Consider the following 24,855-nt stretch of genomic DNA (forward strand, 5'->3'; position numbering starts at 1 on the left):
CCCATTGAGGGGATTGCCAACGGACTGTTCCCAGGGCCAGTAAACTCTAGCATAATTGCAACGCCAGCTCGATGCTGGGTTCAGGGTAGTTCCTAGTCGGGCACTTTCCACAAGCACAATCTTCTTATTGTTGTTGCTGTGGTTGATAAGCGCTTTAACGACTGATAAAGTTATTGGATACCCAGAGATACTTTGGCGCATTGTTAAGGCCATCAACATTTACGTTACTCGTTCGAGAAAAGCTGCTGAGTTATTCGTTTTATGTTTGGATACAAACCAAATGTTTATGGAAATACTTCAAATCTAAATAAATGCAAGATTTATGCACAATCTGATATATTTTGATATATAGTAAAGTCGGGCGTGGCAAATTCCGTGGGAAACACAATAATGAAAACTTTGTTATAAGTCGGAATAGCTTAACTAAACCAAGAATCCAAAATACCTTTACAATATTAAAAAATTTACATTTTGCATTTTTGAAATAATTCTTTCAGCAATCTTTTCTTACAATCTGTTCTCACTTCACGAGCAATAAAAAATAAACAATAAGAAGATTGCTTAACATGTGCTCTTAAAACATTTAACAGAAATTGAAGTAAGTGAGATTTGAAGATAAACTCATTTTTGTCATAGGGTAATTTAGATACCACTTTAATTTTCAATTTTATGCATTTGACCCGCTGCCCGGGCAATTTTCTCTTGTCTACTGCACAGCTGCAGACGAAAGTACCTTAAAGTACTTAATTTAATGGAATTAGTGACGTCACGATCGTGGGCAATTCTTTATCAGGTGGCAACGCCTTTTATGTTGCCATCAGAATAAATAAGATTGCAAAAAGTAAGCAAAGAGGCGCCTATTCGATTGATAAAATGATCAATAAATATTATTATATATATCTGGATAATAATAGTATTTAGCAACAATATTGCACATAACTGCACAATGCGTTATCAGCTCTCTGAGATAAGACTCAACACAAAGGCAAATCGCACTCTTGAGTAAGCAACAAGGGTTGACAAATTTCTGGCAAGCCTAGCACAGGTATTTTCTAAACTAAAACCAACAAGTTGTAAAAGTTAAACAAACTTGCTTTCTTTATACTATATACTAGATAGGGTTTTCAGTGTAAGTGCAAGTTGGGTTTGGGGCAAAAGTTTTTGCTGCTTGTAATCGCTTTAGCCAATTAGAAAACTTAACCTCAATTTGTAAGCAGCTGCAATTGCCATTCAAATTTCGTTGAATGAACCTGCGTCAGCTGCACTTCACCTGCAGCTGCATCATTGTCACTCAACAAGATTTGCAGCGAGGGTTTCAGTTGCCATTCAAAAAAAAAAAAAAAAAAGCGAAACGAAATAAGTAAATAAAATTCGTTTATGCCTCGCTGCAGCTAAATACCGTTAATGTTGACCAAGCGCCCAACGCACACAGACTTACGCGAGTGTCCTTCAGTGCAGCAGCACACCCTACCTCCCTCCCTCTCACTCTCCCTCTCCCCCTCCCTGCCTCTCTGGCCAGCCATATTATTTATGCATTTTTGATTTTAGTTAAAAGCGCGTTGAGCACATTGAGTGCCACTCCAGCTACTCACTACCCCTGCCCCCATCCCTTACCCCCCCCCTTCTCCATTTTCCACCCACTGAGCTCACCTGACACCTGCTTTTCCATAATTTCCTGCCATTTCCAACAATTTCAACTAATTCCAAATACTCGCTAAGTACGCTTTTGTGCTGCCGCCTTCTGATACTTGAATTCTCTGTTTGCCGAGTTCCTTTCTTGGGGCTTGACCAATAATAAAAACAAAATATAAAATATATATATTTCTTTTTATTCAAGTGGACAGCTTGAAAAACGGGGCTAGTTGCTTGTTTTTTGTAGAATTTTCGTGAGCATTACGAGTGCTTGAATTGTATGAAGAAAAGGAAGCTATTCTTCGGGCTGAATACGACTGAAAGTACATGGTCCTATATAGACTTGTACAGTAAGAAACTTTATTAAGGATTATAAATCAGGCCACAATCATTCCTCCCATATTCAACCCCGCTTAAACTCTCTTAAGGTGTCCGCTTAAGAGAGTTAGTTATGTATGTACTATGTGGAGTTAAAAAATCTATCAAGAAATATGTATAGAAAGGATTTTTCTAATTTTAAACCTAATTTACCAATTAAAACTTTTAAGTTTATGCAACATTTCGAAATATTCACCTCCAACGTGCGGAAAAAGGGCGGAAATTAAATTTTAAAAATTTTAAAAACACATATGTATATGGTGTCTAGGCAAGGAAACACTATGCCATTTTTTTTGTATTCCCATATAATTTGAAGACTTTTCATTTGAGCTTTTCAACTGAAAGCCAAGTCCCGATCTATTATATATATTTCATATATGTTCTATGGGCTCCAAAATGCCTGCTTCAATTATGAACATTCGTTCGATATTAGATTATAAAATAACTTAAACCTAGCCACAACTTCCAGCTCCATATATGTACTACTACTTAATCTAACATTTAATTTTAATCTATTAAAAACAATTAAGAGGTTCTAGCCGGGAGCTCTCGGCTAGGGAATACCCTAAAACCTCTTCTTCCGACAGGCCATAGGTATAAAATGAAAGATACTTGATATATATATACTATTCTAGAAGCTACATGTAAAGTTTGGTGACTCTAGCTCATATTATTTACCGAAATTGGCCTAAAAACAGGATTTCGATATTTCGATTTTTATCGATTACTTGGAAACGGGGCAAGTTATCGAATATCGGCAACAAACTCAATCTGCGCGGGGACTAAAAGGACCTACACCAATAATTTCAAGTCTCTAGCTCTTATAGGTTATGAGATCCTTGCGTTCAGACGGACGGACAGACAGACGGCTAGATCGACTCGGCTGTTGATGCTGATCAAGAATATATATACTTTATGGGGTCCGGGATGCTTCCTTCTGCCTGTCACATACATTTCCATATTATGTATACTCCACATAAAAGGAAATTCAAAGAATTAACATTCGACCTTCTTGTGGTTGCACTTATTTCAGCAGAAAGTGCTTCCATGCGGCGTACTACTATCTGGACGATCCGCCGCATCATCCGAATGCCCCGCAGGTGGACTGGGAGGTGCCCGTGAAGATTGGCGATGAGATCCGTGCCGCGGTGCCGGTAAATGAGTTTGCCAAACACGTGGCCTCGCTGCATGCGGACGGGGATATTGGCTTTAGCCGGGAATACGAAGCCATACAGAACGAATGCATCAGCGACGATCTGGCCTGTGAGCACTCGCAGCATCCCGAGAATAAGCGCAAGAATCGCTATCTGAACATAACAGCCTGTAAGTACGCGCAATTACAGGGTATTCAATACTCTACTAACACCTCTCTTGCTCCTCTAAAACGACAGACGATCACAGTCGCGTGCATTTGCATCCTACGCCGGGTCAGAAAAAGAATCTGGACTATATCAATGCCAATTTCATTGATGGCTATCAGAAGGCGCACGCCTTCATTGGCACCCAGGGCCCCTTGCCGGATACCTTCGATTGCTTCTGGCGGATGATCTGGGAGCAGCGCGTGGCCATTATCGTGATGATCACCAATTTGGTGGAGCGCGGCCGACGCAAGTGTGATATGTATTGGCCCAAGGATGGCGTGGAGACCTACGGCGTCATACAGGTCAAGCTGGTCGAGGAGGAGGTCATGTCCACCTACACGGTGCGCACGCTCCAAATTAAGCATCTGAAGGTTTGTAGCTGCCACAGCTTCGCTTTGATTCCAATTTCAATTCCAATTTCGATTCCGATAGCTAAAGAAGAAGAAGCAGTGCAATCTGGAGAAACTTGTCTATCAATATCACTATACCAACTGGCCGGATCATGGCACACCGGATCATCCGTTGCCCGTGCTGAACTTCATCAAGAAATCCTCGGCTGCCAATCCCGCCGAGGCGGGTCCCATAGTCGTCCACTGCAGGTGAGTCAGCGAGAAGAGAAGAGAAGCTCCTCCTCCTCCTTGACAGCGGCTTATTGTAATCTCTTCTCTTTTTAGCGCTGGCGTCGGTCGCACTGGCACCTACATTGTCCTGGACGCCATGCTGAAGCAGATCCAGCAAAAGTCCATTGTGAATGTGTTTGGCTTTTTGCGTCACATACGCGCCCAGCGCAATTTCCTCGTCCAGACCGAGGAGCAATATATATTCCTGCACGACGCTCTGGTCGAGGCGATCGCCTCCGGCGAGACCAATCTGCCGGCCGAGCAAATCGAGGAGCTCAAGAATTGTACACCTTACTTGGAGCAGCAGTACAAGAATATCATACAATTCCAGACAAAGGACATACACATCGCCTCCGCCATGAAGCAGGTGAACTCGATCAAAAATCGCGGCGCCATCTTTCCCATCGAGGGCAGCCGCGTGCATTTAACACCGAAGCCCGGCGAGGATGGCAGCGATTATATCAATGCATCCTGGCTGCACGGCTTTCGGCGTCTGCGCGACTTTATTGTCACCCAACATCCGATGACGCACACGATAAAGGATTTCTGGCAAATGGTCTGGGACCACAATGCGCAGACCATTGTCCTGCTCTCCTCGCTGGACGACATTGTGAGTGTGAAGAGCAACCGCTCCATCGAAGACAAATCTCTGACAAGATTTCCTTTTTCTTTTGTAGAACTTCGCGCAGTTCTGGCCGGACGAGGCCACGCCCATCGAGAGCGATTATTATCGCGTCAAATTCCTAAACAAGACAAACAAAAGCGACTACGTGAGTCGCGATTTTGTTATACAATCCATACAGGATGACTACGAGCTGAGCGTCAAGATGCTGCACTGCCCCAGCTGGCCGGAGATGTCCAATCCGAATAGCATCTACGATTTCATTGTCGATGTGCACGAACGCTGCAATGATTATCGCAACGGACCCATTGTGGTTGTCGACAGGTGAGCCCAAAAGTGAATCCTTACCTCGATGATGATCCTAATCCAAGTAATCCCTTGTTAGATATGGCGGCGCACAGGCGTGCACATTCTGTGCCATCTCGTCGCTGGCCATCGAGATGGAATACTGCAATACGGCGAATGTGTATCAGTATGCCAAGCTATATCATAATAAGCGACCCGGCGTTTGGACCTCCAGCGAGGATATACGTCTCATCTATAATATTCTGTCCTATTTGCCTGGCAATCTCAGTTTATTGAAGCGCACGGCGCTGCGCACCGAATTCGAGGATGTGACAACGGCCACGCCGGATCTCTATAGCAAAATATGCAGCAATGGTAATGTTATACACCAACAACATCAACAACAACAACAGCAACAGCTGCTGCTGGCACAGCAGCAACAACAGCTGCTGCAGCTGCAAATGCAACACGAAACACAACAGCTACAACAGCTACAACAACAACAGCCGCAGTCAAATCTCATTAGTCATAGTCATGCAACAGTAACAATTACCGAAACAACAACTGCAGCAACAACTGCAACAACAACAACAACAGTCACAAATACAACAAATACTAATTCTAGCTTATTGCCCATCTCATCATTGTTACCACCCGCAGTTGCTCCATCATCCATCACACCCACACCCAGCAATGACATGCCCAATCCAACAACAACAACAACTACAACAATTCCTACACCAACAACAACACCAACAACAGCAACAACACCTACAACTGATCTAACCCATACTAATGCTAATTTTACCACTGTTACTAATAATGCTGCTGATGTGCCGCCAATTGTTGCTCTTAATGCTGATGAACTGGCCCAACAACAACAACAACAACAACTACATCAACAACAACAAATGCTCGCGCTGATGCAACAACAAACGCAATTGCAACAACAATACAACACGCATCAACAACAACAACAACAATCGGATAATGCCAACTGTCTGCTGCCCGCGCATGTTGATGAATTGCTCCAACCTGCAACAACAACAACAACAACGACGACGACAACACCTTTGTGCAACAACAACAACAACAACAACAACCTGCAACAACCGGCAGCAGTCACAGATGCTCAAAACTTAGATATTGTAGCTTAGATTTAATGTTACAAATAATTGCAAAAAAAAAATCATTTTATAAATGCTAGCATATAAATACAACTAAATCTAAATATACATATACATATATAATTATGATTATTATTAAAAAATTTAACATAATTAAATATATAATTATTGTAAACATTTGCCTAGTTTTATTAAGCGAGTCCTTAAACCTATTTTACATATTATTTAACATTTATTTATTGCTGTACACGTTCTTCTTCTTTTTATTTGTACTTTTACCCATATATTGTTTTAAATATCTTTTCGAGTCCTTCTCAAGTCCTGTTTATAAATAAATACCCAATCAATCGATTATTTATATATTCAATGTTTAATTTAAAATTATATTATTGTATTCAAAAGTAGTCGCAAGCAACAAAACATAAAATAGACAATTAAGCAAAAACTAGCAGCAAGGCACATGATTAAATATATTAAAATATATATATATATATATGCATATATATCATAATAATGTTTAAATGTAGTTGAACGCACAAAATGCTAAAACAGTTCCCAAAATGAAAAACTCAAAACAAAAAAAAAAGAAGAAATTGCCCTTAATTAATTTAGTTTTTATGTACGAGTAAATCGAAAGTTTGTGCCATGCTCAAAATATTGAGTTCAAATCAGGTTCTTATATAAGGTCAGTTACCGTTAAATATTGTCATATTGTTTGCTAAATTGATTCAATGTCCGTCCTACAATCTGTTAACTGTTTAATTCTGCTCAAAATTCTTCACAACGATTTCAAAAGCAAAAGAAAACAACAAAAAAAGTAAGACAACAAATAATCGTAGCGAAAATTATGCGAATTTAATAGAGAGGAAAATGAACATATTTACGACAAATTTTGCATACATATAGATAATGTCATGTCTAGATATATACATATATATATATATATATGTATATGTATTTTCAAAGGCACAAGAAATATTTTCTCAAATTTATTCGAAGCACCTAAACAAGCAACGCATCACTGTAAATCCAAAAAAAAAATAACAAAAAATTAAATTAAATTAAATTAACTAAAAAAAAAAAAGAGAAAGCACATCACAAATGTAAATATATGTATGCCTCGTAGATGTAGAGAAACGCATGAAAGAATGAGAAAAATAACTAAGCTTAAGACGAGATTCACGCTATAAATATTGTAAAAAAAAAAATCGAAAAAAAAACATAAATAAAAAACATTGCAAAACAAAAGAAATTGCTTTAGTATCTAAGAACTAATTGTGTGTAAATCGTAGCGCAGGCAAAAGTATTACTAAAATATAAAGTCGTGTGGAAAAACAAAAAATAGAAAAGAAAACTGCAAAAATATTGAAAATTGTTTTTCTTATATGTAAGCATGAGAAAAATCGCACCAGAAATAAGATTTGAAAAAAAAAAAATAATTGTGAGCACAGTGTGTTTCCCCTCAAATGGTCCAATGCCATTTTGTACAGATTCAAAAGTAATTTAATGCGTGTCCCAGGCTAAAATGGATTACACAAGTTTAAAACTATATATATTTATAGTATATAGTATAGAGCAGTCCGCTTTAAATATATATAAATATATGTGTGTGTGTGTATAATCCGTAAAACGCAAAAAGTTGGGTTCTCTGGAATATTCCCCCCACAATTATGCTTCGAGTGCGCCCCATTCACAATCGGCTCCAGATTTGAGCGATATTTAAGATTATATGCATTTGTATAATGCGAATATAAGTATGTAATTTACTGATAAAAAAAGAAAACATAAATGTTTTAAAGACTGGTTTTTTGTACACTTTATCTTAAGCAGGTGTATACTGTTTATATTAAATATGTATTATTGTATCTAAACTTGATTTCAATCAAATTGCTTTCGATTTCGGGTATACCAAAACTTGCAACATTTAATAGATATCACTATCAGCCTAACTATTATTAAACTCTACTCTATTATTTTGCCCAAAAAAAAATCAAAGCTGCATTTCTAGATGAAAACTAAAAAAAAAAAACCTTTAACCTAACGACCAATTTTTGAAATTATTTTTGTTATAGAGCTATGCAAAACTCTAGGCACTTGGATTAAATTAAATGTTTAAGAAACGTTTTACATATGTATATGTATAACTCTAGAAGGCTTGTAAATTCTCATAACTCAAAAGAAAAAAAAAGCATGGCAAAACTAGAATGCTTCATCTGTAATATACATACGAAAAGCCCATATTATTTTCAAAAAACTAAAGCATTTTAACTATGAAAACACAAAGTAGTTATTAGCATGTATTATTAAAAATAAAAACGAAAATATTTAATGAATGAATGGATATTTGTAAATGACAGCCAAACAATCTTGACAGCACCTGGCCTGGCATATGTTTATTCCCAGCCAATGTGAAGAAGAGAGCCGAAAAAAAAGAAAAATATTCGAAAAAAAAAAAGAAAACTGCACACACTTCTCGAGCAAGGAAACCTTTCCAAGACTAACTACCTTCACAAATCATATAATTAATATATATATATATATTATCTAATTGACGGTGTTATGCAATTTATAAATGTGATGAATGTCAAACTTAAGCGTATAAAAACGTATACAAAAATATTAAAAAAAAAAAACAAAACAAGAAAACAGTTTAGTAAAAAAGCTGAAATGTAGCGAAAACCGAAGTAAGCATAACCCACGATTTTAGAGCTAAGCATAAAGCGAAGGGTTGATACCAGAAAGCAGCCCATAGTTTTTAAAGGGAATTACAGAGTAGCAGCAAAAAAGAGGATAACGAGAAAAGCGAAGAGTAGAAGTGCAGCAAATGGAGTCAAGCAAGTTTAAAGAGTAGCAAACAAAATGAACGCTTCTTCGCGTAGAAGCAAAGAAAAAGATAAAGTATCTCGAAAAAACAGAAAATTGAAAAAAAAACAAGCAAAAAATATAAGTTTAAGTTACGGATAAGCTAATGAAGAGTTGATATGGATGCAAAAACAAAAAGAAAAATCTTATAAACCTAAAGTGAATGGAAATACAAATAAAGAACATCTAATTTAAATTGTTTCGTTCAGACTCACATTTAAAGCGGAGCGCGCGTTTCCAGCGTAAATTCCACATCCATCTGGCCAAAGCTGCTGCGTGGCAACACGTCGGGCAGCCAGGAGATATATAAGCCACTTTTTATCTGCAAGCAAGAAATTACAGGGTATTACAAGCTACTTTTGTGGGCTTAGCTTAGGACACAACTGGCATTCCTGGCGTTTCAACCTGGCATTCCACTTGGCCACAAAAAACCTTCGAGCCTTAACCCGAAATGAACATTATTTTTGTTGAACGAAAGCATTTTGGAACATTGAAAATATATCTTTTGAATACATTCTGATTTTGTCTTCAGTCTTCATGAGGATTTGAACCCCAAACTTTGTCCACTGAATTTGTCTAACCCTATTTGAAGATTGTATTTGAAAATAAATATATGAGCAAATAATATTCCTAACAGATTTCAGTAGAACGGGTAGGTTATACCCAACATTAAAAAGAATTTCCTGGAAATTTAACCTAACCATACAATTTTTTAAAATAAATGAAGTTGTTTAATTTCTAATTGCCCAGGTTCAAACAAAAATCGGATTGCATTAATGTGGAATGTCAGGTTTGCGAACCGAATTCAATAAATTACAGTTGTTTTAAATTACAGATGAGTTTTAAATTTCACCTGTTGCTCGACATCGAAGAGCATTTTGACCATAAAAAGCCTCAGTTTGGTATGCACCAAGCGCTGTTTGGTCTGTGCGGCTGTCTGCGTGGAAGTCTGTCGCACATAGGGCACAAAATGTCCATCTGCATGGCGTTCAAAGCAGCGCTCCAGCTGCAAGCTGAGCTATTTATATATATTATATAACAGAAACATCAATTAGCTATCTAAATTTATTCATTTAATATACATACATTGCGACTGCTGAAGATGCGCTTCACCGTGTGCGAGGCGCTAAAGTGCCAGATATACTTGCTGAGACCTTTGTGTCTGCCGGCTTCGATGACTGCAACTTGGTGCAAGGGACGCCGCTTAATGCCCGCACTGAAGCTCTTGCTAAAGTGCGAAAATGTTTCCTGAAATACATTAATATCAGATAAATGTTTTCGATATATATAAGACTATTTGTCCTGACTTATTTATGATCTACACACAAAGCAAACCGCAAGGGTTGGGCGAATACCACCTCGATCTTATTTGAACTCATATTTAAGGATCTAAGTAAATTCGTGAGATCACACCCAATGAATCTCACCTTGTGCACATGAAAGCTTTGGAGCAGCTGCCGCGTGCTAACTGCCTGCATAGCCGTAGGATCGGGCTCGATGGATACGTTGAGCAGCTCTATCACATAGTCCAGCCAGGCCTGATAGGCCAGAGCCGGCTCCACAGCCACGCCCACAGTCTCAGCAGCAGCAGTTTTGCAGGTCGGCTCATTCACGATGAGCGCACGCTTTGCCGGCAGCGGCGGTTGCTTGCGCGTCTTGACTTCCTCCACAATTTCAGAAGCTTTGATAGCGGACTTCTTGACCACCGCAATGGTGGGCAGCTCTATGGCGTGCAGCTGATGCTGATTGTTGGCTGCTGGCGGCGCCTTTGTATAGATGGGCTGAGGCGCCAAGATGTTAAAGGGTTCGCTAACCAGCGGCAACTCAATATCATCGCTGCACAAATCAATTTGGTCGGTCAGTTGATATTGATCCATTAGCTCAATATTGCAATCTGTCAGCTCCAGATGTTGGTCCTGCTGCTGCTCAGCGTATATATCGAAATTGGACAAAAGCTGTGTGTCGTTGACCAAACTGCTGCAGGTGCTATTGGAAGAAGGCGTTGTGTTCACATCGTAAATAATATCCGAGAGCTCCTCCGGCATGGGCAGCAGCTAAAATATATATATTTATAAGAATTGTGAAGTTTGTTGGGACTGCAACAAGCTTACATCCGTGTCTGCCACACAGAATTCATCGTCAAATATGTATATATCTTCGGAAGGATCAATATCGCCGCTTAAGTTGATGCTCAAGCTCAAATGCAAATCGTCGTGCGTGGCCTCGCCCAGTGGCGTCTCCAGCTTGTCGGGCATCCAAAATGTTTGCAGGCTCCTAGTAAAGTTGCCATAGATTGTTTTGCCCTGTGGCGAACTGAGTATGCCGGCCAGCACGAGCAGCAAATGGTCACAGATTTCGTCCTGCATGACCAGCGAGTTGTCCGGCTCGACAATAATCTTTAGCTTGCGACAGGCACACGCATATGTGCCCTTCTTGGTAGACAGTCCATTGGCAAGGGCCGTCACGTGCAGTTGCCCAGCTGGAAATGTATTCGAGCACTCGCACTTGACCACAAAAGTGGTTGCGTTTAGGCGCTGCACCGCCGGCAGCTGTTCCCGGTCCTCGGCCGACTTGTACTGCTGCCAGAGCTGTTGCTTCTGCTCCAGACTGATGTTCAGATTCCAGAGCACCTCGCGCGACACCGTGTACACCTGCGCTTTGGGCATCTGATCGTGTCCCTCCCGGCAGGCTTTTATGTGCCGGCAATCGTTGTCGGCCTTGCATGCATCCACATAGCACACGGCTTTGCTGGACACCACAGCTGCATTCGGTTGCAGCGAAAGCGTCACATCCTCAATGCACACGAAATTGCGCGGCTGCGCCTCCGGATCTCGTTCTTTGGTGCGCACCGAATAGATGGCACAGCCGGCTCGCCGGCAGACGAGTTGTACGCCATCGAGCACATTCTTGTTTTGCGGACATGTGGTATTCCGGCAGAGGAGCGCACGACTGCCATTTATGGCGCCACAACTTGCACATTTTCTCAAGCCGCGTAATGTGGGACGCTGAATTTGTTTTAAATCCGCACATTTAGTTTCGCTAGTCATAGCCGCAGTGTTGCCAGATCACTTGAGAAACATGGTTGACCTATCGATACAGCTATCGTATTGAATATTATCGATAATAGAAGCTTCTTTAGGCGCCAAGTCAAATTTTCAAATTTGATGCAATTTAATTGTTCAGTTTATACAAAACAGTACAAAACAGATCTTAATTCGGTTTTTTTTTTAAATTATCAAATCACAAGCTCGCTGTATGCCGCTGCAAACTCTCTAGACAATCAAATTCAACCTGAGCCTCAATCCAGCGAGCCACAGTGAGCAGCAGCTGTTCATTGAGGCTGTTGCTCATCAGCTGCAGGCTGAGCGGTAAGCCAGCTTTGGACAAACGCACGGGTATCGAGACAGCTGGAATGCCTGCCATATTGGCTGGCTGTGTGCAAAAGTCCTGCACAGCGCACTGATCGCGATTGCTAAGTGCCCTGAAGTCCTTGTAAAGCGGCGCCTCACTTAACGTTGTCGGCGTTAGCAGTATGTCCACCTGCTCATTCGCTGACGACGCCTCAAACACCTTGGCAAAGTCTTCGGCAATCAAACGACGCACACGCAACGCCTTCTCAAAGTAATGGTCGTAGTTTTTGCGCAACAGCAAAAAGTTGCCCGTCAATATGCGCGTTTTGACCACTTGATTGAAGCCCTCGGCACGAGTCTGGGCATATAGCTGTTCGGTGCTGCGCTCATCGTCGGCACGGTGTCCATACTCGATGCCATCGTACCGCGCCATATTGCTCGCCACCTCGCACTGATTCAGAATGGAGTAGACGAATATGCTGGCCGCTGTGTGGGGCAATGATACCTGCCACACACTGGCACCGGCGCACTCCAGCAAATCGGCCACCTTGGTCCAGGTTTCTAGCACTTCGGTGGAAAGTCCATCGCAGTGATATTCTTTGGGTATGCCTATGCGCAGGGAACGCAAATCAATTTGCTCAACTTCCGGCAATTGGAGCTTCTTGTATGGCTGTCGTATGGTCGTGGAATCCAGTGAATCCGGTCCGGCAATAGCATTTAGCACTTCAACGCAATCGCTAACCGAACGCGTTAATATGCCGGGCACATCCATTGAATTGACCAGCGGTATTAGGCCATGGCGCGAACAAAGTCCATAAGTGGGCTTAAGACCCACGACGCCGCAATAAGAGGCGGGATTGCGTGTAGATCCGCCCGTATCAGATCCAATTGCGCTGCAGCAAGAAAAACAATAATTTAACAATAAAGTTGGTGATCACAAATAAATTGAACACGTATAAATGAAGTTAATTGATTTAAACTTTTTTCCGTTACACTTCGATAATTAAACATCGATCATTAACACTTGTAATTACTTTAGATATCGATATATCGCTGGCCTTGCTGCTTTCGATAACTGCACAGCTGACAGCTGGCAAACGGTCACACTGCGCCAAAAGCGAACGCAAAACTAAAAACATTTACGAGAAATTGCAAATATTTTGTAGCGTGCCCAAGCGATGTCTGCGCTCTTTCGCCTAACCAGCCGTGCCATAGCGCTGCAGCGTTCCGCAGCGCTAAACCAGGCGGCCACGCTACGATTGTCCCGCAGCATCAAAACATCACCCAAGAAGGATGAAACTGTCGCAGCACCAGCCAGCGTTACAACCGAAGACTTTGCCAATCCCAGCCCGAAAAACTGGATGAGCTATGGCTTTGATTACAAGTCCGAAACGGAGGATCGGAAAGCAACAAAATCAACATTCTTCGTTGCCGTCACACTCTGCCTGGTTTGGGGCACGTTCTACTGGTCGTATTTGCCCGATACACAGCTGCGCAGCTGGGCACAACGCGAGGGATTCTTGGAGCTGCGTCGCCGCGAAAAGGCGGGCCTCGATCTGGTTAGCCCCAATTATGTGGACCCAGCTAGCATTGTGCTGCCATCGGACGAGGATCTCGGCGATACGGAAATTATAATTTAAACAATTAGTGCTCTAACCCTTAGTTTGTTTTGTAAGCGAATGTTATGTAATGGAAAATGCTGTTGCCCGCAGCTGGAACGCGTCTCCTGTGCGTAAATAAACGAACATATTTCGGCACGAAATCATCGTTTTGCCTGCCAGTTTTAAAAGTGCATTACGCAAAAAATATACGCGAGTTTTTTCACTTTTGTTTTGAAGGCTGTCGCAGTTTGAGGTTAGAGAGAACCAAACAAAATGTAAACAATTGAAAAAAAATACTTACGCATAACACAAACCAGCTGCAACAGCTGACGCGGATCCGCCGGAACTGCCGCCCGCTATGCGCCAATTGTCGCCACTAAAGGACTCGCTCCAAATGTTTTTGGTTGGCCCATAAATGGAGTCAACTGTGCCGGCGCCCATCGCAAATTGATCCATATTCGTCTTGCCCAGCAAAACGGCGCCGGTTTCACGCAAACGTGCACAGACAGTCGCATCGTAGGGCGGCACAAAATCCTGGAGCGTGCTGTAACAGAGCATTTCTTTAACAATATTGGCTTAACGAACAGATCTTTAGCTGGCTACCGGGAGGCGCAAGTTGTGGGCACTTTGCTGGTGCAGAAATTATCCTTAATAGCTATGGGGACGCCATCCAGGCTGCCGAGGGATCGCTGTTCCGCATAGCGTTGCGCCGACTCCTTGGCCTGCTGCAGTGCCAGCTCGTCTGCAATGCACACAAAGGCATTCAACGTCTTCAGGTTGCTGGCATCCTGCAGCGCCTGCTCCGCCACAGACAGCGGCGACAATTGGCCATTGATGTAACCGGCGGTTAGCTGAAAGTTGAATCCGTTTAAAAGGCAGCTCCAAAACTTGATCATTTCACATACCTGTTTAATGCCCAGCTGTAAGTGACGCCTCATGCTCACGCAGTATCCAAAAGTCTAAGGTCCTTAACTTAAGCAAGTAACTTTTATTTAGAAAACGCACATTATAAACAATAATTCAGGCATTCAATCTAAAAACTGTGTGCATGCACAGGGTGCCTATGGCAACACCCTGTCAACTAGAGATGCGCGCCATATCGATAGTCTTATCGGCGCGCTGCAGTATTAAACGTTTCATAAATACAAATTTAAAATTCAACATTTTAACTAACAATTAAACACGTACATATATTTCATAAAACATTAAGCGTTTTCAAACTAGTTCCATAAAAGACATACTGCATCATTAAACTAAACATAAAAAGTTGTCAAAATTTGACTATATGCTACGATCCCATTCTACACATTGCACTAGGCTAGCTTCTTGATCTTATCCTTTGGATTGTGTTCGCCATGTGCTGTGGTTATATTAAGAGAATTATTTGCGTCTAGCTCCTTTTCCTTTTGCTCTTGCTTGATCTCACGCTTAATGTTTGTGGAAGACGATTCTTCGTCCTCTGTCTCAGATTCGCATTTCTGTGAATGAGAATTGGCTTGTATTAATATTGTTTTTCGACATTTCAATTGATGTTGATGGAAAATGTTAGAAATGTACATGCAGTTAATGATTTCAATTAGTTCAGTAGTGCATCGAACCAGGGCAGCTGTTCAATGCCTTCGAGAATATTCAACATATCACCCTCGGTTTGATTAAATTCAAAATTCTGATCGTTTTGCATGGCATTTGGATTGGAGTTATCATTGGAAACAGCATCGTTTGAGGTGGCTTCATCTGGATTGGAAATTTGATCTTGATTTTCAAAAATAATGCTACGATCGGTCATAAATGGATCTTCGAGCCCCAGCCCCAGCTCACTACAGTCCATATCAAGTAACATGGCATAATTTTGATCAATTGAATTTGCCAGATCTTCGGCGGTATCATGATCAAAATCGAATATACCATTTGTTAAATCCAATAGATCATTGTGAGTACCAGCCGAATCGATGGACTCATCAATTTGTTCACCGTCACCGATAAAAGTATCCACACTGCCGCCGCCAGTCGCAAATATACTTTCGATCGACGGTATGCTCGGCACTTCATAAAACTATGGAGGGGAGGGGGGGATGAGAGGTCGGTATTTTATTCAAAATTTGATCACAAGCTTTGTTCATTAAACGCTACGAAATACTTACATATTTATGCGTATGTATGTCTAGCTAAGACTATACTATATATAGTTATATATATACATATATATATATATATATATATGTGTGTGTAGTGCAGCACTACAATCTAATGGAGGTGTGGCTGCTGCGCGGCTAGATCGATATAAATCGATTGCAATCGATCGTGTTTGTCATTAGGTTGAGTTGTATGAATGTTGTTGTGTTTAAATGTATGTATATGCAAATTAGTATGTACACAAATGTATGGGCCCCAAATGTTGTACAAGGCTCTGTAGTTTTTAGTGCTAGTGCTATAGATAGTGCTATTGGTAGTGGGTATTGGTAGTAGTATTTAGGCACAGCCTCTAATTAACGCACCTTTTGTATATACTGGCGCTTGGCCGGCGCCACGCTCAAATGCAGCACACACGTCGAGTCCTCGAGTATGCTTGCGACTGGCTCTTGGCACACGACACCGCTGCGCTCGACGCCGCAGGCGCGATACAACACCTGACGCTTGTCCTCGAGTATGTGCTTGCGACAATGCTTGCAACAGGGCAACGTGCGTTCGCCACACTTGACTCCGCCCTCTGTAAAAACGCACTTAGCCTGACTGGAGGCCTTCGTAGAAAGTACTGTGTCGCGTGCTCGTTTCTCTTTCATCTTTTTATAGAGCACCGCCTCCATCCCCTGTCGGCGATGATAGCCATTCAACGCCTTCAATTGTTCGTACAATTTGCGCTCGTGCGGCGTCTCCTTGAGCTGGTCATGAATGCTGCCTGCGTGCAAATAACAATTATTTACATGTATATAAATATGTATAGCAAGTAAATTAATAAATTACAGTATGTTTCGCGCTCGCGGCGTATGTCCTGCAAATAGCTGCGCCGCCGCTGCTTTAAGACATGCTGCAAGTGTGTAATCTGATCGCGGTACAAGCCCTGCAGCTTGATCAGCTTCAATTCGGACAGACGCACAGCCTCCGCGCGTGTATAGACGCCGGCATGCCTAGAAATTAGACCAGAGTAGAATTCAGTAAAGAATTTTCAGTAAGTGCGAAAAAGTAGTTTATATTGACTTACTTGAGCGGATCGTCTTCCTCAGAATCGACGCTCTCATAGTCGGATTCAAAGAACTCCAGATCTTTTGCCGTATTTCTTAGGCAAGGCGGATCATCGTCATTACTGGAGCTATCCGAGGCATAATCTAAAATACGACAACGCTTGCGCACACTGGCCACAACTTGTGGTATAGAATTCGTATGATCCTGATTGACTGCAAGAAAGAAAAAGAGGCATGAAATGAGATTTAATGACTATGCAGACATGTGTGTCGTATTTATCTAACTAATTCCCGACAAACCCTTCTGTAGGAACTGTATGATATAGCAATAAAGTAGTTGAAAACAATTTGCTTGCAAGTTGGGACTCGACTCCTCTTGTAAAACTCGGATCTAAGCCAAGTTTCATCAATACAGTTTAAGATATATAACTATTGGAATAGAAACAAGCTGGGATCAGAGATGTCTCCCCCCATACTTGCCCCATACTCACCAAAAGGCGTCACATGCGGCGACACAACATCGATTTCATCATCATCCGGCTCTGGTTTGGGCAGTTCCGGCTTGATGTCCTCGACATTCACGTGATGCGACAGGCTATTAAGGAGCGTCTCATTAGTCTCGACGCGACTACGAAGACGACCCACCGAAAGGTGAGTCTTTTGCAGCTGCGTCTGACGGTTGTGCTCGAAGCAGAGCGTGGTGTGAATCAGCTCCTTTTTGGTATCCAATTTGGGCACCGCATTGGCGCACTTGCGTCCATTGGGGAACACATGGGTGCACTGGCGATAATTGGCGCGCGGATCACGCAGAATGTGTCGAATGCAGTACTCGTAGCCGTCCAGGCGCATTAGGCTGCAGGCATAGGTGGGATTGCTGCAGTATTTGATTTTTGCCAGTTCGCTGTGGATTTGTTCGCGTAGTTTTTGCTCCTTTTCTGGTGTGCAGGCAGTGCCCGTAAACCGTGCGCATTGGCGCAATTGGTTTGGCGAAAAACTTGCCATTTCGTGTCTATGCTGCGACAGAATTTTCGGCGATGCGACTGAAAAATGCGTTGCTATTGTTAGAGATGGGCGATTGCTATTGATAATCAGCAATAAGGTAACCCTAAATGGTTTCATCTGCGATATATTTTTAGTACCAGTTCATCGTGCGTGAAATTAGCGACACTGTCTTACGGCGATTTTTGGAACTTGGATCCGGAGCTGGAATCACTCACTTTTAGGTTTATTTATTTAGGTTTTTAAGCACAAAACCAAATAAATTTTAATGCAGAATTGCAAAAATTTGAAAAATCTACTTAGCTTATGAGTTGCTGAAATCTATTCCAAATATCTTTAAAACGGCACCGTCGATGTTTACGATTCGTTAGGTGAATAGGCTTTAATCGTGCATATTCGGGCTGCGGGGCCATTATCCCAGATTTAAAATATTTAAAGAATAGTGAAAGCCTGATTTTTCAACTCCTTGGCCTAGCCATGTCATAAGCTGAAATTCAAAAACAAATGACTGTAGACAGTAAATTTGTAAATTTTTTTTTTCAATTCTACATAAATAAATGCATGAATAAGTGAGTGATTCCAGCTCCGGATCCAAGTATCAAATATCGACACTAAACTACCGTCGCTAATTTCACGCACGTATTTATGAACGCAATTGTAACGGTATGGCTGCCGATATTTTTGTGCTATAAAACGTCCCATATTTAAATAATAAAGAATTTAAAGCAAACAAATTACATCGAAGAAATTACAGATATAAGATAAAAATGCTAAAATAAATAAACTATATAAATTATACGAAATGATTTTAGTAAGCTTGTCACAATCGATAGTGTCTGCACAAACTATCGATAGCGTTGACGATATTTTCTGCTCATCTCTCTTTCGCGTTTATGTTTGTCAAAACAAAAATTAAAATCAAAAAATTTTTTAGCTATTGTATAATTAGCGTTTAATCAAATCAATATCCACAAAATGCAATGTAAATAAGTTCCCACTGTGTTTCTGTTCATATATGTCTTCATGTTGTTTCGCGTAAAGTAACCAATTGCTGTCTGAACAATCCTACCCCGTGTGAGCAAAAAAAAATGGACTCATTTAAGCTTAATGCTCCGTGCACTTGTGCTGGCCACTAAACGTAAAATATTTATTCGGAAAGCAGCAAAGAAACGATAATGCTGCAGTATAAAAACGCGAACACAACTCTTGCCAGTGCGGTCAATAACAACAACAATGGGCAAACGAACTCTGCCACGCCCGCCGCCTCCGCCAAGGCAGCAAATAGTGCGGGTGCCGTCACGAATACGTCTACTTCTGCGCCCGCACCGCAAATGCAACAGATCATAAACATACATCAGATGCCGCCACAGTTTATGCAGGCAGCGCAACTGCAGCAGGCTGGCGGCGCCACCACAGTGTCCGGCCTGCCGCAGAACATGTTCCAGATCGTGCAGCCCATGGGCATGCAAACGGTCAACATTGACGGGCAGGAGGCCATCTTTATACCCAATCTAAATGCACAGCTGGCCACAGCTCAAGCCGTTAACATAAATGGCCAGCAGGCGTTCATAACGCCCAACGGCCAGATAGTGCGGGCGCCACAGGCGATGCAAACACATGATCCCAACCAGACGCAGCTATTCACCATACCCGGCACTAACATACAAATACCTTTGGCGAATATTGTGCAGCAGCAGCCGCAACAGCAGCAGCACCAGCAACAACAACAACAACAGCAGCAGCAGCAGCAGCCTCAACAATCCGCCACACCAGGACTCGCACAACAACAGCAGCAGCAACAGCAGCAGCAGCACAACCAGGCGACTGGTGCTGCGGCGGCGGGGCAAACAATCACCATTCCCGGCACCAACATACAAATACCCACCTCTGTGGCCGCCGCAAATGGACTGCTGGGCAACATAACGAATCTGCTGGGCGGAGCGCCGACCACAATTAAGCTGGAGAACGGACAGACGCTGCAGAATATACAATTGCGAGCTGCAGCGCCCGGTTCCGGACAGCAATTGCTGCAATTTCCGCAGCCAGCGCCGGCGGCACCGACGCTGCAGCAAACGGTGGCCGTGCAGATACCCGTGCAAACGGCCAACGGACAGACCATCTACCAGACAGTACATGTGCCCGTTCAAGCGGCTGCGGCGCCATCGACACCGGCGCAGCCCACATTGTCGAATCTAACGCAATCAATCCAGGCGTTGCCCGCCTCCATGCAACAGGCGGCTGCCCAAATGCAGATCATACCACAGTTTGCACAAATTGCCCAAATTGTCACGCCCAACGGGCAAATACAACAGGTAATGATGGCCTCCAACTAGCAACTGCGATTAAATACACTTTTTTTTAATTAATACAACTCAATTTTGCACTTTCTGCTAGAGTTTATAGAGGTCCGATTTTGATGAGTTTTTGGTGCTTAAGGCATAAATTATTTGGAAACAGACAGAATCCAATTTTGACTTAGATTGTTTCTAGTAGCTGTTGATAAGCTACTGCTAACTTGTTAGTCTCTAAATGAAGATATTAGGTAGTTGTTAAAACAATTTTGGGGCGAACATTTAGTTTCATCCCAATTCAATCCCATATAAGAACTTAATAAATACAAACGTGCACGATTTGGGAGAAGTTCCACTCGCAACTCTGCGATAGTTTTTTGAGTACGATCTGATCGGCTTCTATCTCATTTTTAAATGTCTTCTCAAAAATGTGCTTCAGCTAATTTGAACTAATTTTGATTTATATTACTAATTTAATTTATCCCAAATTTAAGCAATCCATTGGAAAATTAAAAAAAGCATGTTTCGAATCAAAAACTGGATTCACAGATATGGCAAACTAGGTTCACGAGGTGATCCTTAAGTCGTTCTCCCAACCAAGATCAAGAGTTTTGTCATCTCAGAGCAATTTATGTTCAGTAGTTAGTCAACCCCTTCAAAAGAACACCTATTACTTTTATATGCACAGATAATTGAATATAATGAAACTTTAACATTGTTTTTGTACAGGTTCAGTTGGCGCCGCTGAATGCACTCAACTATTCGCAGCTGCCGCCGAATGCGAATATCATACATATACAGAATCCCCAGCAGCATCAGCAGTTCGTGCAGTCGCAGCCCCAGCTACAGCAGCAGCAGCAACAGGCGCAACAACAGCAGCAGCAACAGCAACAGGCGCAACAACAGCAGCAACAACAGCAACAACAACAACAGCAGCAGCAGCAGCAACAACAGCAACAGGCGGCAGCAGCAGCAGCAGCTGTGCAACAACAGCAGCAACAGCTCTTCAATGCCATCAACGAAGCGGGCGGACAATTGCCGGCAAATCAGCCCATAACCATAACAAATGCACAGGGGCAACAGTTGACGGTGATACCCGCACAGCAGTTGCAACAGTTTCAACAGCTGCGGGCAAATCAAAATGCTGCAGCAGCTGCAATGCAACTGCAATCGGGCAATCTGCAGGCGCTGCCCATACAAAACATACCCGGGCTGGGTCAGGTGCAGATCATACAGGCGAATCAATTGCCAGCGAATATGGCTGCCAACTTTCAGCAGGTGTTCTCTCAGCTGCCCATGCCGATGCAAACGACAACAACAACAAACGCTGTCGGCAATCAGGCGCAGCATGCGCAGAATACACAAGCGCTGAGTATGCTGCCCAAGCAGGAGCCACAGAGTCCCACGCAGTTGATCACGAGCATTAAACAGGAGCCGCCAGACGCGACCGTCTCGAATACGGCGAACACCACGGTCCAGCAGCCACAACAGATCAAGTTCATTATGCCACAGTCGCCACAGCAGCAGCAGCACCAGCAGCATCAGCAACAACAGCAGCAGCAGCATCTGATTGCAGATGGAAGCAGCAGCAACTGTCTCCCTGCCGTGACAATACCAGCCTCCATACAGATAACCGCCTTACCGTCACCGGCGCCGCCGGCGACGGCACGCAGCACGCCCAAGCTGACCATGACCAGCATAGGCAGCAGCAGCAGCAATACCAGCACACAGATAACCATGAGCTCGGCAGGGCAAATGGTGGCGGTGACAACGCCAGCGCGTGCCAAGCAGCTGAAGCAAGCGACGCAGCCAGCGGCGGCGGCGACCAGCGTCAATGTGAACATCAATGTGGGCGAGAGCATGGTGCCGGAGATTAAGCCGCGGTTGAAGCGCGTCGCCTGCACCTGTCCCAACTGCACCGATGGCGAGAAGCATTCGGATCGCAAGCGTCAGCACATCTGTCACATACCCGGCTGCAGCAAGGTCTACGGCAAGACATCCCATCTGCGCGCCCATTTGCGCTGGCATACGGGCGAGCGTCCGTTTGTGTGCTCCTGGGTGTTTTGCGGCAAGCGTTTCACGCGCTCCGATGAACTGCAGCGGCACCGACGCACGCACACGGGCGAGAAGCGTTTCCAGTGCCGCGAGTGCAACAAGAAGTTCATGCGCAGCGATCACCTGTCCAAGCACATCAAGACGCACTTTAAGACGCGCTCGAGCGTTGACCTCATCGAGCTAAACATTAAGCAGGAGCCGAAGATGAATGCGCCCAAAAGTATTAGCACCATGAGCGGCATTGTGACCATCGAGATACCGACGAGCGGTCCAGCGGCCAACGGCAGCGGCGCCTCCAGCGTGGCGGCAACAGTTGCGGGCTCAACTGTAACGTCAGCGCCGGGCGGTGCAACAATTGTCCAGCTGCCCACGCTAAGCGGCGATGATGGCGTTGGCGGCGCCTCCACGGACAGTTTTGGCGAGGATGACGATCTGGACGATGAGGAGCTGACCGAAGAGGATGACGAGGAACTTACCGAGGAGGATGAAGAGGACGACGAGGAGGATAGCGGCGATGAGGAGAAAATGACCATCTCGGTTAGCGAACTGGGCGAAAACTCATCCAACTAGCATTCGGAATCGCTGTTCATGGAACAGTTCATCTTTGACCACTTCCCATAGCCACAGCCTGCCCCCCTGGCAACGGGGCTGCCAAACGAATTGCAACCTGTTCAGTTGATACCAACCATAGCCTGGCCCAACAAGTACGACTAGTAGGCTTAATTGTATTTATGTAATCTGTTTATGTAAATCTTTGTATATAGTTGAGTTGAGAAATAAGTTATCCTTCGGCTCGCCGAAGCACACAAATCCTTGCAGAGGTCTTGATAACAAAGCACGTAATTTTATTTCACAATCAATTACAGCCTCTTAATTTTGTATATAGTTATATATTTATAAAATTAAGCTGTACGATTTTATTTTATCTTTAAGCTTGTAAAATATTTATTCAAAAACTTAAAAAAAAAACAAATTCATATCATAAATATAACAAAACATTTTACAATTTGTTCGTATAAATGTTTTCACCATATTTATTCGCCCAGTTCGAGCGTAACAATATCCACTGCAAGGGTAAAATAATTATTTTTATTTTATAAATGTATATTTTTGTAGCATAAGTTTTTACGATGCCAATGCATGCGATTGGTCAAAAAGCGAACGATTTAAAAACACACGCAATTTTAACTAGCATATTAGCATTAAAAAAAAGTATATATAGAACGTTTTAAGGTAATTTTTATACTCAAAACGCACAATAAAGTCGAACTATGTAACATATTTCTGCGAATGTTTAAGAAATGGCTCATTCAATTAGTTAGCATGCCTCTAAAGAAATGGTTCGGAGCATGGCGTTTGCGTGGATGTGGCCGGCACTTGGGTATTGAAGAGGGCATAGTCCTCGGTGGTTGATACAATTGGCTGACTCTGGGTTTGTGGCGTCTGCACATCCAAGTCTAAAGTGCCAATGGTTATGGACTCGGTATTGATTTGTACGGCAGCCTCGGCCCAGTCTGCGTCCGGCCCGTACTCATGCAAACTGGATTCCTCTGTATGCGCCGCAACCTCTAATTTACCAACTGTCTCTTGCGATTCTTCCATGACCCACATTTCGGGATCGTTCGTAAAAATCCCCAACGTTGACGCGGAATTTTGTGAATCTACAGAAGCCGGATATTTCAGTGCTGATGCTGATGCTGATGACTTTTGCTCGCCGCTGGACGGCGCCTGGTTGGGTATCTGCGACGACAACAGAGATGAACTTTCATTGCTGTCGGGCAGGACAGTGGCTTGTGAGGATTCTCGGTGCCAGCGATTTAATCGACAATTGTTCTCCTTCTTCAGTTGACAATGCCTAATATAATTGCATTTGGCAATCTCATCTGGCGTGTAGGGCAAAACCATTTTCTTGGCCACGGCCTTGACCAGCATCGCGTTGATAAAGCGCTCCGAGCGATTCGCCAGGCGTCCCTTTTTCTCCAGTCGCCGCTTAGCATCCCAAACGCAGTTGAAGAGTGTCATATTTACGCGTACTTTAGTGCGCAGACAAAGCTGTCTTTTCTCGTCCTGATTGTATTCACGCGACAAATCCTCGCTGGTTATTTTCTGCAAGCATAAAACATTAAGGACTCCGTTGTTCGATATTCATTAATCTCTAGTTGTACATACAAGCGGCTCATACAATTTGCGCACTAATTCTTTGTCATCGCCATCCAGTTCATCAGCTATGCTTAATATTTTGGCCTCCTCTGCATGTTGATATTTAATTAATACCTCCGATAAACAGCGCGCCATCATAGCTATATTATTGTTGAAATTTACAAAAATTGCGATGCTTTTGTTGTTATCAGTGTGACCCTTCAGTTAAAACGCACAAATACTCAAGAGATCCCGAAAATATACCAAAATACCGAATTTACGTGAGTTACGTAAGTTCAGAGAAGACGTAAGGAAATGAAAGAAGCCGAAACAAATGATAAATATGACATTTTA

General features: G+C 42.9%; 7 protein-coding genes across 17 annotated transcripts in view; 3 read left to right on the forward strand and 4 right to left on the reverse strand.

Annotated features, from left to right (window-relative positions):
- Positions 1-9,000, forward strand: part of Ptp99A (Protein tyrosine phosphatase 99A) — a 150,835-nt gene extending 141,835 nt beyond the window's left edge. For 3 of the 6 annotated variants that reach the window (XM_064693338.1, XM_064693341.1, XM_064693343.1), the window contains 6 exons: positions 3,044-3,333; positions 3,402-3,742; positions 3,804-3,970; positions 4,046-4,601; positions 4,669-4,937; positions 4,999-9,000. In XM_064693338.1, coding sequence (XP_064549408.1) covers positions 3,044-3,333; positions 3,402-3,742; positions 3,804-3,970; positions 4,046-4,601; positions 4,669-4,937; positions 4,999-6,055 — 2,680 coding nt within the window. In that variant the 3' untranslated portion in view covers positions 6,056-9,000. The remainder of the gene's footprint in view (positions 1-3,043; positions 3,334-3,401; positions 3,743-3,803; positions 3,971-4,045; positions 4,602-4,668; positions 4,938-4,998) is intronic. The other 3 variants (XM_064693340.1, XM_064693342.1, XM_064693344.1) reach the window with 3 other exon arrangements.
- The window catches only part of LOC135435993 (uncharacterized protein C2orf42 homolog), a 44,931-nt gene extending 32,959 nt beyond the window's left edge, over positions 1-11,972 (reverse strand). Inside the window, exons 1-6 of one of the 3 annotated variants that reach the window (XM_064693345.1) lie at positions 10,999-11,972; positions 10,315-10,941; positions 9,974-10,135; positions 9,741-9,905; positions 9,103-9,209; positions 6,197-6,346 (exon numbers count right to left, since the gene is read on the reverse strand). In XM_064693345.1, coding sequence (XP_064549415.1) covers positions 9,105-9,209; positions 9,741-9,905; positions 9,974-10,135; positions 10,315-10,941; positions 10,999-11,934 — 1,995 coding nt within the window. In that variant the 5' untranslated portion in view covers positions 11,935-11,972 and the 3' untranslated portion in view covers positions 6,197-6,346; positions 9,103-9,104. Of the gene's footprint in view, positions 1-6,196; positions 6,347-9,102; positions 9,210-9,720; positions 9,906-9,973; positions 10,136-10,314; positions 10,942-10,998 lie in introns of those variants that run through there. The other 2 variants (XM_064693346.1, XM_064693347.1) reach the window with 2 other exon arrangements.
- Positions 11,973-12,089: 117 nt separating this feature from the next.
- On the reverse strand, positions 12,090-14,899 carry GatA (glutamyl-tRNA(Gln) amidotransferase subunit A, mitochondrial). Its single transcript, XM_064693678.1, has 4 exons — positions 14,744-14,899; positions 14,442-14,689; positions 14,140-14,382; positions 12,090-13,130 (listed from the first exon to the last, which is right to left on the reverse strand). The coding sequence occupies exons 1-4, from the start codon at positions 14,774-14,776 to the stop codon at positions 12,128-12,130; spliced, it is 1,527 nt and encodes a 508-aa protein (XP_064549748.1). The 5' UTR covers positions 14,777-14,899; the 3' UTR covers positions 12,090-12,127.
- On the forward strand, positions 13,325-13,999 carry NP15.6 (NADH dehydrogenase [ubiquinone] 1 beta subcomplex subunit NP15.6). The gene has a single exon (XM_064693679.1). It carries the CDS (start codon positions 13,416-13,418, stop codon positions 13,875-13,877), a length of 462 nt encoding a protein of 153 aa, XP_064549749.1. The 5' UTR covers positions 13,325-13,415; the 3' UTR covers positions 13,878-13,999.
- Positions 14,900-15,031: 132 nt separating the features above from the next.
- dgt1 (dim gamma-tubulin 1) lies at positions 15,032-18,099 on the reverse strand. Of its 4 annotated transcripts, none has more exons than XM_064693674.1 (6): positions 17,509-18,099; positions 17,038-17,230; positions 16,800-16,963; positions 16,334-16,734; positions 15,402-15,891; positions 15,086-15,318 (listed from the first exon to the last, which is right to left on the reverse strand). In XM_064693674.1, the coding sequence occupies exons 1-5, from the start codon at positions 18,017-18,019 to the stop codon at positions 15,415-15,417; spliced, it is 1,746 nt and encodes a 581-aa protein (XP_064549744.1). In that variant the 5' UTR covers positions 18,020-18,099; the 3' UTR covers positions 15,086-15,318; positions 15,402-15,414. The 4 variants fall into 4 exon arrangements, with proteins under 4 accessions (XP_064549745.1, XP_064549744.1, XP_064549743.1 ...); XM_064693673.1 differs by having other exon boundaries at positions 15,086-15,316; positions 15,396-15,891; XM_064693675.1 differs by lacking the exon at positions 15,402-15,891 and having other exon boundaries at positions 15,032-15,316; positions 17,509-18,096.
- A 799-nt stretch (positions 18,100-18,898) lies between these two features.
- Positions 18,899-23,643, forward strand: Spps (Sp1-like factor for pairing sensitive-silencing). The gene is made up of 2 exons (XM_064694782.1): positions 18,899-20,328; positions 21,037-23,643. Exons 1-2 carry the CDS (start codon positions 19,192-19,194, stop codon positions 22,930-22,932), a joined length of 3,033 nt encoding a protein of 1,010 aa, XP_064550852.1. The 5' UTR covers positions 18,899-19,191; the 3' UTR covers positions 22,933-23,643.
- cav (caravaggio) lies at positions 23,343-24,734 on the reverse strand. The gene is made up of 2 exons (XM_064694791.1): positions 24,532-24,734; positions 23,343-24,468 (listed from the first exon to the last, which is right to left on the reverse strand). The coding sequence occupies exons 1-2, from the start codon at positions 24,658-24,660 to the stop codon at positions 23,692-23,694; spliced, it is 906 nt and encodes a 301-aa protein (XP_064550861.1). The 5' UTR covers positions 24,661-24,734; the 3' UTR covers positions 23,343-23,691.
- Positions 24,735-24,855: the final 121 nt, after the last annotated feature.

Source organism: Drosophila montana, unplaced genomic scaffold, assembly GCF_035044405.1.
Source record: "Drosophila montana isolate Dmon_TW-CO22-7 unplaced genomic scaffold, ASM3504440v1 contig_3733_1, whole genome shotgun sequence".
Taxonomy (NCBI): Eukaryota; Metazoa; Arthropoda; class Insecta; order Diptera; family Drosophilidae; genus Drosophila; species Drosophila montana.

What these genes read in the sequence shown, in the direction of transcription:
- NP15.6 (XM_064693679.1), top strand. Translation starts at nt 13,416, where the DNA reads ATGTCTGCGCTCTTTCGCCTAACCAGCCGTGCCATAGCGCTGCAGCGT.
- GatA (XM_064693678.1), bottom strand. Translation starts at nt 14,776, where the DNA reads ATGAGGCGTCACTTACAGCTGGGCATTAAACAG. An exon ending in TACAGCTGGGCATTAAACAG is followed by an intron (nt 14,690 to 14,743) that starts GTATGTGAAATG and finishes TTCAACTTTCAG; the next exon opens with CTAACCGCCGGTTACATCAA. An exon ending in GCAGCTGGTTTGTGTTATGC is followed by an intron (nt 13,131 to 14,139) that starts GTAAGTATTTTT and finishes TTCTTGCTGCAG; the next exon opens with CGCAATTGGATCTGATACGG.
- dgt1 (XM_064693674.1), bottom strand. Translation starts at nt 18,019, where the DNA reads ATGGCAAGTTTTTCGCCAAACCAATTGCGCCAATGCGCACGGTTTACG. An exon ending in GCCGCATGTGACGCCTTTTG is followed by an intron (nt 17,231 to 17,508) that starts GTGAGTATGGGG and finishes TCTTTCTTGCAG; the next exon opens with TCAATCAGGATCATACGAAT. An exon ending in AGCGCCAGTATATACAAAAG is followed by an intron (nt 15,892 to 16,333) that starts GTGCGTTAATTA and finishes TCCCCTCCATAG; the next exon opens with TTTTATGAAGTGCCGAGCAT.
- Spps (XM_064694782.1), top strand. Translation starts at nt 19,192, where the DNA reads ATGCTGCAGTATAAAAACGCGAACACAACTCTTGCCAGTGCGGTCAAT. An exon ending in CCAACGGGCAAATACAACAG is followed by an intron (nt 20,329 to 21,036) that starts GTAATGATGGCC and finishes GTTTTTGTACAG; the next exon opens with GTTCAGTTGGCGCCGCTGAA.
- cav (XM_064694791.1), bottom strand. Translation starts at nt 24,660, where the DNA reads ATGATGGCGCGCTGTTTATCGGAGGTATTAATTAAATATCAACATGCA. An exon ending in GCAAATTGTATGAGCCGCTT is followed by an intron (nt 24,469 to 24,531) that starts GTATGTACAACT and finishes TTATGCTTGCAG; the next exon opens with AAAATAACCAGCGAGGATTT.